The sequence below is a fragment of the Cydia pomonella genome, chromosome 8 (genome assembly GCF_033807575.1).
Source record: "Cydia pomonella isolate Wapato2018A chromosome 8, ilCydPomo1, whole genome shotgun sequence".
Classification (NCBI taxonomy): Eukaryota; Metazoa; Arthropoda; class Insecta; order Lepidoptera; family Tortricidae; genus Cydia; species Cydia pomonella.
Genome location: NC_084710.1, coordinates 10582083 through 10599712, shown reverse-complemented (window position 1 = coordinate 10599712; position 17630 = coordinate 10582083). Strand labels below are relative to the sequence as shown.

The following is a 17630-nucleotide window of genomic DNA, read 5'->3' as shown; positions in this document are numbered from 1 at the left end:
TAAAAGTAACTAGGTATATACATTGTTGTATCAACGCTAGCTCTCATATTTCCGATACCATATGGCCACATTATGATAAAGGGCCGCTAGATAGCTGCGTATGCTAGGCAATTACAAAACAAAAACAGAAGCGCGCCCTTTGTTTACTATGACGCATACTGCGTGAACCCATGCAATCTATAAACCGCGGAGTCGTTTACCTTCCGCGCGCCGAGACGGCCGCCATGTGCGCGGACGCGTGAGTGCACAGCCCGAGTCGACGCGCGCGCAGATAGGCCGAGCCCGCGGCGTCGCGCGGACATGGTGCGCTGGCTGAGGGCGGCGCTCGTGCTGCTCGCCGGCCTCTGCGCCGGTGCCTGGCGCCCCCCGCCGCAACCATTGCTCCTCACCACCCTCCACCGCACGCGACGAGAAGCTCCAGGCGACACGCGACACCTCCAGCTGCTCGGCTGGCATTTGGAGCTTCAGGAAAACACGGCGATACGATCTCCCTACTACAACGAGTGCCAGTTTTACACGGGACGAGTGCTGTACGAGGAAAAGTCATCAGCGACAGTAACAGAATGCGGGGACCAACTCTACGGGCTTCTGCAAGTAGATGGGGAAGAGTTTGTGCTGCAGCCCACAGGCAAAGAGAACGGAGACGGTGCTCATGTGCTCAAGAGAAGAGATGTATTACTCTCGGAGCAGCCGGCGGCGTATAACCTTACGGGCGACACTGTATACGATCTTGAACTTGACCTATCTGACGAGGAGCCGGCGACTCCGATGCCGCAAGTGCGTCTGCGGCACAACCATGACCGTGACGTCCAGGAATATCGCAATGTAATAGTATCCAGACCCGTAACAGGTGTGTGCTATGTTTACCGAGTACCTTAGCAAATTCCGTGGCGGCATTTCTGATGGTGTATTTATCTTTACAGGCCCCCAGGAACTGTGGTTAGAAATGGCCATTGTGGCAGATCACACAATGATGAAGTTTCACGGTCAAGATGAAACACGAGTGAGGCATTATATTTTAGCGTTAATGAATATTGTAAGTACATTCCTTTCGTGAAATTGATTGATGAGATATTTCAGAGCACGCCAGTAATTTTGTACATTATTATTTATTAGTATAACGTTTTAGGTCAGTGCTATCTTCAACGATCCATCGGTGAGCTCGAACATGACGCTTGTGATCAATCAGTTGTACTTGGAAAACGACCCTGTAGTGAAATACGGGAATGTTAAGAAGACGCTGGAAGCTGTAAACAAATGGAACTACAGACATTTAATGAAATTGCCACCAGGTGAGTGAGATACCGCCTTATGAACAGTATTAGTGAAATACTATCTAAAATTAGGATTGTTTTATCCCAGAACAGTTTAACATGCATAACACTTTAGTCAATGTGTCAGACTCTTTAGTCAGTGTTAGAATCCTTCTGAGCTATGCTGTAAACTTGCATTGTATTTAAGTGAATAAATATAAATAAATATAAAATAAATAGATATTACGCAAATATTGATATCTAAATTATTATCCGCTACGGATACAGGTAATCCGCCCTTGCTTATAAATTAGATCCTTTCTTTTCAGCGATCTGAAAAGAAATGACGTAAATTGTTATAATAGCCATGCACAATGAATCGACTGCAACGAAAATGTTAAAAATAAATTTTGATATAACCTAGATACCTAATGACCGACAGGACGACGACGTTGACCTAACAGGGATAAGTCTAAAATACTAACATCAAATATAGGTATTCAACTCCTGCTTAAACTACTTTTTTAATCTAAATCGAAACGTAATCACGTATAAAATTAAAGACAATTTCCTCCGACGTTATGTTCCGACATTGCAACCGTGGTTCCGGAGATAGACTGCCTGGGCTTATTCCAATTATTGTGATTGAAAACGCCTTTGATTAGCAAGTATAAGAGATGTACGATATATTATTTAAGCTCTGCTTTCACGTTCTAACCTAATAATACCAAAGTATCTGTCGGATCGATATACACTGAGGCACTTTAAATTAATCTTTATTGCATAACTCGGGGCAATAACAAGAAAATTTTATACGAGTAGTAAAAATTCTGCGAATTTGTTTTCTGTTCATTTTTCCACTAGCTTGTTGTTTTGTAGATATCATTAAATACTTACTAATCAGTAATTTTTTTGCGTATGTAATATGTATTTTTGTATTGGCTGTAGTATTTGTGTATAATAATAATAAAAAAGAAATGAAAAACTTTATAGCACAACTATAGAAGTAGAAATTCTATAAAATTTCTAAGTAACCGTCAGCGTGAGACTTTCAAACCGGAGTTCGTGAGTTCAAATCCTGATTTGTAGATACATTCTAGGTGCCAATGCATTTCCCTGAACTTAATGTAATATTTACATAACTAGCTTTTCGATGAATAAAATTATTGTACGGAACTTGTAGGTACTATTTAACATAGCCGAAGTTTCCAGAATTCGTTCAGGCTTCTAATCTAGGCTTTTAGTTAATCAGATAGTAGGTGAATGCATATACCACCACCACCTACCATACACCTACTCGCCCTTAGGATCATAATTGCGGCTGCAATATTTATTTGGTAGATATTCTTAACAGGCTCGATCGCTTGCTCAATAATGGCATACGTTTTATCTTCGGTCTGCGCAAGTACGACCACATATCTCATTACCGTCGCCAGTTTAACTGGCTCCCTATTCGTCAGCGTAGGACTCTCAGAATTATTTGTTTGCTTTTTTCAATACTGTTCGAGCCTTCTGCTCCCAGTTACCTAAAATGTAGATTTAGCTTTGTAATGTAACCCCTCGCCCGGGTAGTGAACTACGTTCCTCCCGCTCTCTTAAACTCTCAGTAATCCCTCATCATAGTTGTTTTCTCTCTTCTTCCTTCACCGTACAAGCAATCCGTCTCTGGAATTCACTCCCTCTGACGATCAGACAGGCTCCAAGCAAGTTAACTTTTAAACGTTTGCTTTATAACCACCTGCTAAGGCAGGCGTAGTGGGAATTAGTCGATAGGTAACCCATAACGTACGTGCAATTGTATGTATATAGACATAGAAGACATAGAATTTATTTATTTACCACCACATTGAAACATGTTTACAGGCAATACTACAAAACATTACAAGCCTATCCTTATGCTTATTATATTATGCATTATGTATCTATCCTTGTTTATCCATATATACTTATGTATATATTAGTGTACTCATAGTCATAAGGTATAATGAAACATACTATAGTATTTATTTAGAAATTTTATTTCGCTCAAAAGTTATGGTTTTTTTGTTTAATTCTCACTGCACCCACCTTGAAGTTTTTATGTTTTGCCTTATGGTTGACTGGTAGAGAATGCCTATTGACATTAAGTCTACCTGTTGTACTCTTTTTTATGTGCAATAAAGTTTCAATAATAATAATAATAATTCTTTTATGCATCTTAATATTCCTTGTCTATGCACCAGTACTTAATACTTGCATATTTCCAGACCGTGCGGGTTGGGATGCAGCGGCTTGGCTGACCCGTGCGCCACTCGGCGGGCCGTCGGGCTTCGCTCCCGTCTCCGGGGTCTGCTCGCGTGAACGCTCCGCCGCCATTATCCGCGACGAGGGGCTCACGAGTGCCTTCGTTATCGCGCACGAGGTGGCTCATCTGTAAGTACCTCGTACGTTTCACTAGTTTATTCACAGACCATACGGGCTTGATTGACGCTCCGCGGGCCGTCGGGCTTTGCCCCCGTCTATAAGGATTACGATCAGTTCGCGCGAGTAGTCCGTCATCGCCACCATCACTGACGACTAGGGGCTAACGAGTGCCTCCGTCATCTCATCACTCGGTCATTAACAGATTGAGTAGTGCTTACTTTCCTCGCATCTCCAAGCGTCAAACTGTCCACTGATATCTTCCGAGAAGAGGCTCGAAAGTGCCTTCGATTTCTCATATGAGCTGGCTGTGTCAGTACCGATATAGTAAAAAGAAAACTAGAACAATCGTGTTAATTGAGATGACTCACATGAGTTATAATTTTGCCGAACTTATGAAAAAGATTTATATCTAACATATTAACACATGGTGCTTTATCAGTTAATCACATTGCAAATATATATATCATAATCTGTAACTTAAATTAAGATTGTTATATTAGAATTGAGGTCAGTATCATAATTGACTTATTCCTGTTATATTCATTGAACATGTAGTCTAGACACCAACTAAAAATAAACATTTGGATAGAAAACATAAGTAGTAATACTAGTAATAGTTATCAACACTACATGCCGATAGCCGTTTATACAGTATACCTACTCGTACATGTAGCTTCAGATATCTTCTTATAATATCAGTGGCTATGTGAGCTGTAGACATTGCGAAACCCCATGACTCCTATCTACCTATATTTCGAATAACGGAATGGTCAAATAAAATCTATATACTTAATTAATTTAATTGTCGAACCCGTTCACAAAATTTCACGAGAATCTATTGAGTATGCGACCTGTAGATAACATTCGTGACAAATGAAAGCATTTTTGTTGAAGATGAAATGGAGACCTTTGCTCTGAAGTAAGTAAGAAGTAGGTAAGCTTTGAAATTACAAAAAAAATATGATCTCCCACTTTTGACATATACTATACGTGTTTCGCAGTAGGCTTTCTGTAAACAAATCGCCAATTACATACCTAAATACTTTTCAGACGTACACCAACGTTGTTAGACAATATGACGGTTGTAAATGGGTACAATATTTCAAATATATATATATTATATATATGTGTATGTATATATATATGGTATATGTATGTATTACAATACTATGTATTTATGCATGTTTATTGATAATAGTAGTGTTTAGACTTTTATCTCTCTGTACTGATTTTCTTTTCCGCACCAATTGTAAGTTTCTGTTTGTCCCAATGGTTGACTAGTAGAGAATGCCTTAAGGCATTAAGTCCGCCATTTGTACTTTTTTTGTATTTTGCCATAAAGGTTAAATAAATAAATAATAAATCGCCTTGATGAATCAAAGTATCTACATCATTTTTCATTAGTAATCATTATAGAAAATATTTACTCAATCTTCGAGATAGCATAAAGCAGGAGGAGGAAGAGCTTATATCCTTAGCCGTTTGATAAGAAGAAATTACTACCTATCTGAATAGGCCCGGACTTTCCGGGTGAACAGCGAAAGCGTCTCGAGTATATTTTTTTGTTATTTGCTCATGAACGTTGTTCAAAGTGTAATATTGATCACACCAAAAACATCACCAACTCTATCTATGGTCACATCAAGCTATTACATTATTGTGCCCCCAGATAGGGTTAGACCAAGATATGTCTGCAGCGGTATTGATAGCACTGTGGAAGTGCTATTTTCAACGTCAAACTTCTATGAAAATATGACGAATGAATAACACTTGCCGCAGTCTGTGCTATCAAAATCATTGCAGAGTTATCTTACTTCTGCTTTTGCTTATTATCCAGTAAACTAATGTGGAAGTGTGCAGCTAATGAAGAATTAAGTGCATCTATTGTCGAAATCGTTATATAAATTTGATCTTCCAACCTTGACGCTGGAAAAATGTTCCCACTAGACAGATGCCATTCATAAAAAAAAAACTAAACTGAACTCTGAATAGGCCTCCAGTTAAAACATGCGCCACCTTTGAATGGGTCCCCATCGTCCCCTTTAAGATAGGCCGCCGAATGCGATTTCAGTGGCCAATTTCCTCTGAAACTTTCTCAATATAAATTCAATTACAGAAGTTTTTAGTCCTAAGTCCTATTAAGAAGGCTTCATTGCTTTTTATTTCCATTCTTAATCTCTTACAACGTAACTTCAGGCATAGTTTAGAGATTTTGAATCAGAAGGGATGTGAAAAGTTTGAAGAAATTTAAAAATAGCAAGGATTATACATTATCACACAGTATATAAGATAACGGCACCAATCATGGGACATTTAAGAGAAAAATTGGAGTATTGTTGATATTTCACCGACATCTGTAAAATTTCTGCCGCTTTATGCTTTAAAAGTGGATTTTCCAATTCATCCTCTATGTTTTCTATGTATTTAATGAAAGCTACTGCAATTGGGGTTGATATTATTAACCAATTAAAACTATGGTTTTTTCTCCAGTAATGGGATGTATGGTGTCATTAATTTTCAAACTAACAAATATCAATGGAAAAATAAACTTAAGCAGCTCTTTGGCCCTTGTTTATGGTAAAATGTTGTCAGCGTTTAAAACCTCATGATTACCTACTTGTTTTACAGTATTTGTCTATACCATCCCATTACCTGTGTCTGTTCCAATATAAGGGGCGTTTACTATATAGCCTATCGCATAACAATATTCTCAAATGTTTTAATTATAAATTGATCTCAAGTATCTGTTTTCCAAAAAATGGGTTATCTATCAGTATCCTATAAAGAATTTACTAGGAACCAAGTCTGAAAGTAATATGATTATGAGCGGCATTTATTTCTTAAACATCTATTCTTAATTTGATATTGTAATAATCGTCGGCTAAAGATGCTATCCTCTTTTATCTCCTTTAAGGTTTGCAACTTTAGGTATTAACGGCAAAACTCCTATCTCCTTGGAATGGAGTTTAGATGTTTGCGACGTGAGCTTACGTTTACCTTTCAGTGCATCTAGGTCGCCCTTGTGTATTGGTGCAAGCGCAATGCACAGAGATACATGTAATTCAATATATATCAAATCAAGGATTGAGTTATATCCAAATGTCGCTCTATGACACAACTACCTCTCATATTCCAATGCAGCACGTGTGCTCTAAAATTTGACCACTACATGCCTTTTGTAGGTGTATTTGACGCATGACATAACATTATAAGCTTTTTATACTGAATTCGGGTAAATACAAGCTATCTTGGTATTTTATAATGTATATATGTATTTTATGTAGCTAGTTGTCCCCGCAGCTCCGATCGCGTAGATTTTAGTGATCTTCCGTTCTCTCGTAATTCTCTCTTCTAACGCTTACCATAAATGTCAAAGTAGATGTACATACACAGACACATATTTTGACATTTGTTTGTAATATTTTAACAGTTAATTCTAATAATTAACTTGATATGCGTATCGGACTTAATCTACCTACTGGTGAACAAAGATCCAAATATATTATGTACCTAAATCTAAACCATCAATTATATTATGTACCTAAAATTCTTCCTGCAGACGTAATCCCCATTCTCCTCTGTGGTATACATGATGAAATTTAAACGGTAATCAGGAATAGAAAAACATTAATTACCAACCTAAATATAATTCAATACGCGAGATCTCATGCGATTTATATCACCGTCTAATTAATTACAGTAAAAGATATCGTAAAAATTAATAACCACTGGATACGTGGAGGTGTACGGTAAGTGCTAATGCTTTGGCGGGAAATAATTTAACAATTTGACAATGGCAAATTCACACCTTATTGTTCATAAGGCTTTTAAATTACTACTTGGCCAAAAGCCAACTTTAACCTAGTTAGAGGTTTTGGCTGGAGTTTGCATTTACAAATGTAGGTATACATACATGTCGGCGTTTACCTACAATTTCGCGCTTGTCACGAACTTACTCGTTTCATAAACATGTTGTTTCAACAATTCATGTAAACAGTTTAGTGACGTAGCAAAAGTTTAAAACAACGGCCTCGAAACAATAACAAAACGTTTCTTGGCAAATATTCGAGGAAGTGTAATTGCAGTGCAGACCCTTTGTATCCTTAGTCGGGTGATATGTGAATTTAATTAGAATTCATTGTTTGGTTTCCATTAAGGTTTAAATGCGTCCCAGGGTCGTCTGTCGTCGTCGGATGTTGCTGGCCCTTTATTGCCATTGCTCGCCGAGTGTTTCCAGTTTAATTGTGATCTCGGACGATGCTATTAAATGCTCGATTAAGCATTTATTAACATTATTAGCGTGCATTTGAAGTTCACCGTATTAAGAAGAGAAATGAATCAGTCACTTTTTGGTACCTAAAGGAAAACATCTTTATTAGGTATAAATTGGTCTACTTTAGGTCACAAGGTCAGTCGTTTTCCTAGAGGCTGTGACTGATTTTACTTGGGCTTCTTGCAATTTATTTCGTGGTTTGTTATTTAGGGATTTACGCTAACTGCATATTTTTCCTCAATATGCTAACAAAAGGGAAAGAAATACAATGCAACCAGTAAAGGGCAAGGCTAGGGAAAAGAAAAGTGCGGTAACATTGATACTCCGCGACTAAGTAAAATTATTTTGAACGTCGCGTCAATTCCCTCCTTATACTGGTTCACCGAAACAGGACTCGTCGGTGCTGTTTATGACAATACGGTGCCAAGCCTTTGTGTGACCGCGGGCGTGACCACAATTCCGGGCCCGTTAGTTCCGTCTGCTCCTGTCCTTGATCGCATTTAACGACCGTCTCTTGGCATTGCACTATGTACCTAGTTTACAGCTTAAGCTTAAGGTGCCTATATCAGCTAGAAATCAATATAAAAAACATCTAATCAATAAGTCAGCAAATATTGATGAAGATCATCGTCAATGTGTACGATTCATACCAATCAGCACAGGCGCCGAGTGGACTGAGACGGCCTGTTAATGCCGGTTTATGTGAATACTTTTATAACTATGGGAGTCGAATGCTCTGATCGTAATAGTTATGATTATAACAAATTTTTTATACTAGGTATATTAAGCATTTATTCATTTATTTATAGTGATATAAATAGTGCCTACACAAAATCGTCACATGGTTGCATCAGTTGACAACGTTTACCAAAAACTCATCTAAAACTACACAATTGAAACTACGTGCATAGTTAACCCTAGGGAATTCCCGGTCACTGATTTACAGTCTGCTGTGTTCATTGATGTGAGCCAACAAAGAACCCTTTGCACTCTAATTAGCACTTGGCCAGTTCAGTCAGTAAATAGTGTCGATCAGACTTTGTTCTCTCATAGCTTACAAAGAGCGGCCAGCCTGCCAATAGCAGCTGAGTCCCTTCTCAAATTTGAGAATTTTATGTAAATATCTTTGTCGCGCTGACGGGGGCGGCTCCTAAAATTAGTGCGATAAGGACAAGCGTGCAGCTTAGGCTAAAACCCAACGTAAAAATCTCAGAAATCGAAGTTTTCCTCCTACAAAACTTAACCAATCGTAATTAAATTTTGGGAACGGAATGAGAAAGAAATTTTCTGTGTCTGACCGTTTAGAGTTTTGGGTTTATTATTGCCGATTTTGTATGCTAGGCGTCTGTTTACGGCGCATTTTTTGGCCGTTATTACGGCTGTTTGAAGTAACCTAGTTCTTATAAAAACCAAAGTATCAAAAAAAGCAAAACGACACAGGTAATGGTAATAATGAACTCGTATGAAAAAAATATCTTCCGCCAAAATCCAAAGAAGAAAATGTCGAGAACGTTTGCATGGAAAATTTGCACTAATGTTTCCTCTTAATGGAAGAACCAGTGAAACATGAACTCGATATCATCTAGCCATTTCTGCACAGGATTTACCCGTCAGAAGAATAAATGTTTGGTGATAAAAGGGCAGTGGGTTTGCTATATGTTGTCGATATTTATAACAACTTGGAGGAATATATTCCTAATCATCTCGCCTGAAGCGATGGGAATGGCACTCAGTTTAGTTGGGAGACTAATTGAAAACAGTAAGATACCTATACTTATCTAAAGTTAGTCATTGTGACAGAAGTTTAATAAATTTTAAATAATATTACCTAATTTAAAAAATGACTCAAGACGTTGATAATGATTTAATTTGAGAGCTCGAAAATCTCAAGAATATTGAGGAATCGTAAAACTGTCCTTTTATCCATTTTTTCAAATTTCAATAAATTCCAAAGTTTGACATTTCACCTTTAACTTTTGGCGAATTTACAGCATTAATAGTGTCACAAGTCCTGTTAGATCCACTACACGGGCTGTCAAAGGTAAACGATATGAACATTACTAGTTAGATCGATAATTTTACATAACCTGTTATAATTATCAGGTATATTGACATATCAATTAACTTTAAATGTGTAAATACATCATAAATCATAACAGTTACATCATACATGGTAACAGTTAAGAAGTAGAATAAGTATATGCTTTCAATCCACACAGCCTCAAGATTTTAAGCACATTATAAAGAAGTAGGTATAAAGATAAATATCGGTAGGTAGATAAAGATTTTGAAGTCTTCGCACAACCGTGTTAAAACTTCTAGTAATCATCAATAAGCATACTTTAACTTGTTTAGTGACATCATGCCGTACAAAAGTGTGAAATGAATAATTATATTTTTGCCAACTTCATGCCTAATCAAAAAAATTGATGTAAATAACAGTTCAAATAAAACTTGATCACTGAGCTAAATTAATTTATACAGGATGTTTTTCAATAACCTGCAATATTTTACGATGTGAATTGAATATATAGGCCATACTGAGCAACTTGTACTATGGGACCAACCCCGAAACCGCGAACACAAATTGACTCTCTCATAGGAAATATCAGACCAGCCTTAAATGTAGCCTATAATAATAATATATTATAGGACATTATTACACAAATTGACTAAGTCCCACAGTAAGCTCAATAAGGCTTGTGTTGAGGGTACTTATATAGACAACGATATATATAATATATAAATATTTATAAATACTTAAATACATAGAAAACACCCGTGACTCAGGAACAAATATCCATGCTCATCACACGAATAAATGCCCTTACCAGGATTTGAACCCGGGACCATCGGCTTCGTAGGCGGGGTCACTACCCACTAGGCCAAAAAGGTCGCCTATGAAACAGCCAAGTATTTTTTACATGATTTCGGGGTTGGTCTCATAGTAAAATTCACTGTAAAAGTAGCTCAGTATGACCATAGACAATGACCTATATGGTAGACCGTAGATATGGTCAGCATCAATAGCGTATGAAACAACGCGCCAAAAGCATCTGCTACTCCGGAATACTTTTCTGTCAGTCTAATTTTTCTACATGTACGAGTAGAGACATCTCTTTTTGTTAACTTATTAGAGAATGTTGGGTAGATACTCTCGGTACGTAGTCTGGGTGCTTAACCAACATGTCAATTGTTAACGCTCCGTTAGTGAACGAAACGCAACTGTCTCTGTCGGACTAATATGGAAGAGTGATAGAGAGAGATAGCTACACTACGGAGCGATTGGCATCTTGGCTACTCACCCTGATCCATTACGTACGCTTTGATCTACATCTTGTGCATTTTTAATAAGTGTTAAGTGTATGTTCATACTGAATATGAATACCATGAGGGTATAATGGTAAGCATACCAGTCGCCATCACATTTACCGAAGCGAACAAACTGCTTATAAATATCTAAACACATTACTATTGTAGAAGCGTTAGTGTACACTTTCGGGTATTTTTGAGCCCTTTGTCCGTTACGATATATCTCATAGCGACTAGTAGTTTAGTTATTTTTATTTTTTGTGTTATGTTCAGTCATAAGTCATAACATAATAGTTTCATTTTATTTTATACATATTATAAGTAAGTAGACATAATTATTTTAACATATACGCTTGTATACATTATTACAAGTGCAATAAAGCTTATATTACAGTAATTTATATTATTTAGTAGGATTGAATCATGTTTACATACAATATCGGGCATACGCTAATATAAATGCCACTTAACAAGTAATTTATGTAGCCATATTGGCTACCTATAAAATAAATATCAACCGTAAGTGGTTCTCTACTACCGTTTAATTTAATAAGAACTATGTGTTTACGACATGTGTTTAAGTTAATTCCTGTTTATGATCGATATATAACATTCATCTTACTAGAAAATATAAATACTAAATGTCTCACACATTTATTTGAATTTGTATGTATGTAGGTAAAGTTATTACATTTGTGTAAGATTATTGTATATTATAATAGTCTCGACTCGACTTCTGTCTACTCTAATGTCTTTACAATCCTGCACCAAACTGTCTCTGTTTAGCCCAATGGTTGACTAGTAGATAATGCCTTAAGGAATTAAATCTGCCATTTGTACTCTGTTTTGGTTAATTGTGCAGTAAAATTTAAATAAATAAATAAGTGCACATGACGGATGTAGAAATAAGCATTTTCTAGACATGAAAATAGTTGAGGCTCGGGAAAAATGCATTTATAATGCAATAAAGATTCTCATTTTGCAGTGTAATTTATTAAAATTACTATCCCGTAGGAATGACGTCTCAGAATTTTAAAGACGTTATTACTACTTTGTACCACAAGTCCACTGCGGGAACGTGATGTATAAAATATATAGCTAAAATTGATATTGGTAATCTCAAAACCTATTTTGGGGACATTAAAAACTGCATTCAAAGTTTTAACTGGAATGGAACATTCTGTATTATTAACCTTAAAAATCTGTGCCGTAGTCAAAGGTATTCCGTATCTTCATACTTTATGCAAACAGAAAAGCGAGCAGCTCCGTCGGCAATACCGTCATCCGTCCAGTTAGCTTATTTCTCAAAAGAAGTGCTCACAAAAACGAAAATGAACAGTCTTAACAAGCAGAGAAAGCTAGTCTAACAAAAATATTCCTATTATAAAAATATTCAATAGGTTGTCAGCACCTTTTTGGAAAGGCAAATCGAACATTGTCGGGAAAAGGAATAAGTATTCTGGTCCGTTGCTCAATGGATAGTTACCGCATCTCTTTGGTCTATTTCTGTAAGATTAGTTCGGGCCGATTGATCTCGATATGCAAGGTTACGCGTATGTTATATTCACTAATAGTGTATGTAAATCAACTTCTTATAAAACCCGACCAGAAATATATGATCATTGTCATGAGGGCGCTGTTATTCTTATGTGACAGATCAGTTTATTAGTATGAAATTTTTTGTTATACCTAATGAAATTCCACAATATGGCGCGTGATATATATCACTGGTCAGGCTTTTATATATATTGGTACATTTATTGTCCCTTAATTTGACATATAATACGGGAGGTAGTAAGCCAAAGCTTCTTTGGCGCTAAATAATCGTATAACGAATAAATATAAAATAAGCTTTAACATATTTTATTGTCCAGTATTTTGGACGCTGACGTATGTTTTTAGGGTTCCGTAGCCAAATGGCAAAAAACGAAACCCTTATAGATTCGTCATGTCCGTCTGTCTGTCCGATTATGTCACCGCCACTTTTTTCCGAAACTATAAGAGCTATACTGTTCAAACTTGGTAAGTAGATGTATTCTATGAACCGCATTAGGATGTTTACACAAAAATAGAAAAAAAAAACAATAAATTTTGGGGGTTCCCCATACTTAGAACTGAAACTCAAAAAATCTTTTTTCATCAAACCCATACGTGTGGGGTATCTATGGATAGGTCTTTAAAAATGATATTGAGGTTTCTAATATCATTTTTTTCTAAGCTGAATAGTTTGCGCGAGAGACACTTCCAAAGTGGTAAAATACACATTTTAAGTCCCCCCCCCCCCCCCCGTAACTTCTAAAATAACAGAATGAAAAATCTAAAAAAAATATATGATATACATTACCATGCAAACTTCCACTGAAAATTGGTTTGAACGAGATCTAGTAAGTAGTTTTTTTAATAAGTCATAAAATAAATTTTTTTTTTTTTCATCAAACCCATACGTGTGGGGTATCTACGGATAGGTCTTCAAAAATGATATTGAGGTTTCTAATATCATTTTTTTCTAAACTGAATAGTTTGCGCGAAAGACACTTCCAAAGTGGTAAAATGTGTGTCCAAAGTGGTAAAATGTTGAACCAGATCTAGTAAGTAGATTTTTTTTAAATACGTCATAAATGGTACGGAACCCTTCATGCGCGAGTCCGACTCGCACTTGGCCGCTTTTTTAAAGATCGTATTAAACCCAAAACATATTTTATAAAACTGTATTTTCTGCCGGACTTTAATATACAAAACTAAGAACTCGTATAGTTCGTGTCAACCACGGTGACGTGCAGATTTGTCAAACCTAACGTTTAATAACATGACAATACGAATGACACGATCTACTTCAACTTAAACATTTATTCAGCAAATCGGCCACAAGGGCACTTTTACACAGTTCATTGAAAATATTAATTCAAACGACAGTATTATTGTTTAAAGAAAAAGTAAGTAAAATATTATTATTACTTAGAGATGTATATAAAGTCTACACTAATTATTGTAGGTTACAGGTTAGAGGCATATTCTATAAATTAATGTTATTTATACCTATTATACCACATACTTGAATGCAGTTACTAATATCTGCGCTGCGTCCTGAAATCCGTTGCTGAACTTCTGCCGACTTGCCGCGAACATCGAAAATCGAAATTTCGCTTTCTTCGTCTCTATCATTCTTGCTATGGAAGGTAGAGGTAAGGAATGAAATCTCCATTGGTAGAACTGTTGCAAAAGTGTCCAGCTGTCTGCTATAAATAATAGTTCCAAATCTCTCCAGAGTAGCGCTAGAGTAGCTAAGAGCTTAGGCGTTATTGACGGAGCTCGGAGTGAAGTGCGCTGTCTATTTTTTGACGGACACTTTTTGATACATGGAGATTTCATTCCTTACCGCTTCCTTCCATAATTCTTGCATATTCTCGAGCAACAGAAAGGCAATTAGACGAACGAAATGGTCCGGAAAGCCCTCCACAGACCAAAAGCAGAAGGTTACTTGGTTAAATAAACCAGTGCCACCATCACCTAAAATTCTCTAGTTTCTAGTACTTATATGAAATCGGATATCAAATTTATACTGGTCTTTCTGGGGTGCTTTGCAGAAGCTCGGCAAGCTTTGAGAATACTAGCCCGCGGCATTAGTGAATACAGAGACGAGTATTTTTATATTTATAAAGACTCGATTTTTTCATGACTTTCAAACGGTTGGTAAAAAGTAACTATTATCGTTGTTATTACGGCGCAGTAAAAGGTTTGACTGATTTCTATTTATTCAGTAACCAACAGGCCGTGCTTGTCCGTACAAGTGTTGGCGAGGGCGAGACACACGATAACTAAATAAAATGATTCAAATATAATTCTGACATCAGGGTACATACGAATTGGCCTACATGTACAAATTAAATACACTAGGAAACTGACTCGCCAATTATCTGAGTTACGTCAAACCTATATGGTTGCGACCTCTGAATGGCTTTATACTGTTATTTTAAGACCTATTTTTTATTTAAAATGTACGGGTCTGAGATCTCGCTAAGTAGCACTTGTAAATCCATGTATAACAATAATGAAGTTCTACATACATTAAAGCTCTCCAAAGTCTCGTTATAGGCCCGTGAAATCCAAAATGAAAAAAATATGATATTGTATGATTGACAGTCTTTATCTTTGCTCGTTTCTATTGAAACGTAGGGGTAAGTAGTGCGACGCATCTGTTTCACATCTGGGTTTAAAATAAGAAGTGGACGGGTTGCTGACGTACGCAGAGATGCAGATGACTGCGTATCAATTATACTTAATAATTTGAAATTAAAATGAACTCTTTAGCGGTTAGACCGCCTGTTGTTTCCGCTATACTTTTAATCTTCTTTAATATGTGGTGGTTTAATATAGTATCGATATATGTATATCGGGGACCGATAAATGAAAAGTCACTATGATAATTAAAGTGCCACGAAAATTCACCCTCTGGTCGAACCTATTCTAGTTAACATAAGAAATATATAAATAAATACTTGGGAACAATCTTACACAGATCGATCTAGCCCCAGACTAAGCAAAGCTTGTATTATGGGTAGCAAGCAATGATATACGTATGTATATAGATAAATACATTGTACTTATACATAGAAAACACCCATGACTCAGGAACAAATATCTTCGCCACACAAATAAATGCCCTTACCGGGATTCGAACCCGAGACCATCGGCTTCAAAGGCAGGGTCACTATCTACTAGGCCAGACCGGTGGTCTACCGTATACCTTCTAACCTGTTCTAATAATACAAGTAACATATTTTGATGATTGTAAGTTAATCGAGATTGACTAATAAAACACAAACACAAACAACAAATTGCGTTGTAAAACTAATAACATTGAACATTTTAACTGCCCACACAAACTTGTGTACACGTTAACCACAATATTGTAGAAGGAATGCAAAAGTCAGACATTACTCGAAGTGTCATGTTAGTATAGCGTAGGTTCATAACTAAACCTCTCATCTCCGAGCCAATCCCAGCGAAATTGCGAATATGATAACTCCGTTGTGAGCCGGTTACTAACCATCCAGCCCTATTAACAATTCAATGTAGGTAATGTGAAGAGCTTAGATGATTTAATTACCCCATTATGGCGCCTAGGGCCTAGCCAAGATAACAATCGTTGATAGAAAACGCAAATCGAAACTTATAATTGGAAATAGTCACGTGACTTTTCGTAGCTTTTGTCAAAAAAAATCTTTTCGTTTGGCGTTTGTCGATATATGACTGTCATCTTGGCTAGGCTCCCAAAGCTTGTTATAAGTCTGAGATGTAAAAGGCACTAGGGGTAACCATTTTTAATAAACCGTATGTTTTCTAAACTCCGTTTATTTCAAGGTTGCATTCCAGAGCTTAGGTAAGCATACCGGTATTCTAATTTACTCTATTCTTTTGGAGATAATCAATAAAAGAACTGCGTCTCTATCGCTCTTGCGTATTCGAGTAAAAGAGAGGAAAATATAATTTTAAATTGTTCTATGCTCGCGGTAGACCCTTTTTGAAAATTGAGAAAAATTGAATTGATCAATAGGAATTAGGAACTCAAACATTTCTACAAAAGAAAGTTTCTAACAAGTAAAAAAAAGTTCCGATATAATGTCTAGACTCTTAAAAAGCCAAGTCGAGTCCTAAAGTTGAGGACTAAATCTAGAATATTGGATCCAACACTAAAATTAAACAATATAATGTGACTTCGAAATCAGAGGGCCTACCGCGACTCACTTTCGACGTGTTGCATCCCTGTCACTCTTACGTACGAATTCACAAGTGCGACAGAGAGGCAACACGTCGAACGTGGTTCGCGGTAGGCCCTCCGGACTAATAAACAAACTAACTACTTGCACGTTATACTGGTTCTTCGACACTATCGACCTCACCCGAGTTCAGTAAGCAAGTAAAATGCCATCTCTGTGTTCAATACCGCGTTTAACTCGATATTTAAAAATAACATTACTTCCACACATGCCCGGACCTTTCGAGGTTCACATGGCGTGTCCGTAAATGTATGTATTTCCGTTGCGTTGAGGTCATCTATCATTTTACGCGAGGGATCCAATCCAACCGTATACCTTATGTAATACACACTTGTATGTTTTTTTTTCGGGCTCAATGTACCATGTTTTATGTCCCCAAAAAATATACGTAGTCCTGTCTCGATCGAAAGTGATAATTTGCCTGCGGAGTTTCGGGCTCGGCCTGAATTTTCTCCACGTGGATCTCAAATCAGTGTGCAAATACATAAGCCGTGGGCGATTTATATCTTTTGGTTCAACGGTGTCTATTTGAGTATTAAGTAGATACTTATTACTTACAGATGCTTTGAATGAATATTTACCCATCATTTTTACCTTATTTACAAGGAGGGA

At 36.8% G+C, this 17630-nt stretch overlaps 1 protein-coding gene across 1 annotated transcript in view; it reads left to right on the top strand.

The window, feature by feature from the left end:
- The first annotated feature begins 181 nt into the window (after positions 1 to 181).
- Positions 182 to 17630, top strand: part of LOC133520547 (A disintegrin and metalloproteinase with thrombospondin motifs 1-like) — a 67794-nt gene continuing 50345 nt past the window's right edge. Inside the window, exons 1-4 of the mRNA XM_061855028.1 lie at positions 182 to 850; positions 924 to 1036; positions 1130 to 1292; positions 3500 to 3665. Coding sequence (XP_061711012.1) covers positions 301 to 850; positions 924 to 1036; positions 1130 to 1292; positions 3500 to 3665 — 992 coding nt within the window. The 5' untranslated portion in view covers positions 182 to 300. The remainder of the gene's footprint in view (positions 851 to 923; positions 1037 to 1129; positions 1293 to 3499; positions 3666 to 17630) is intronic.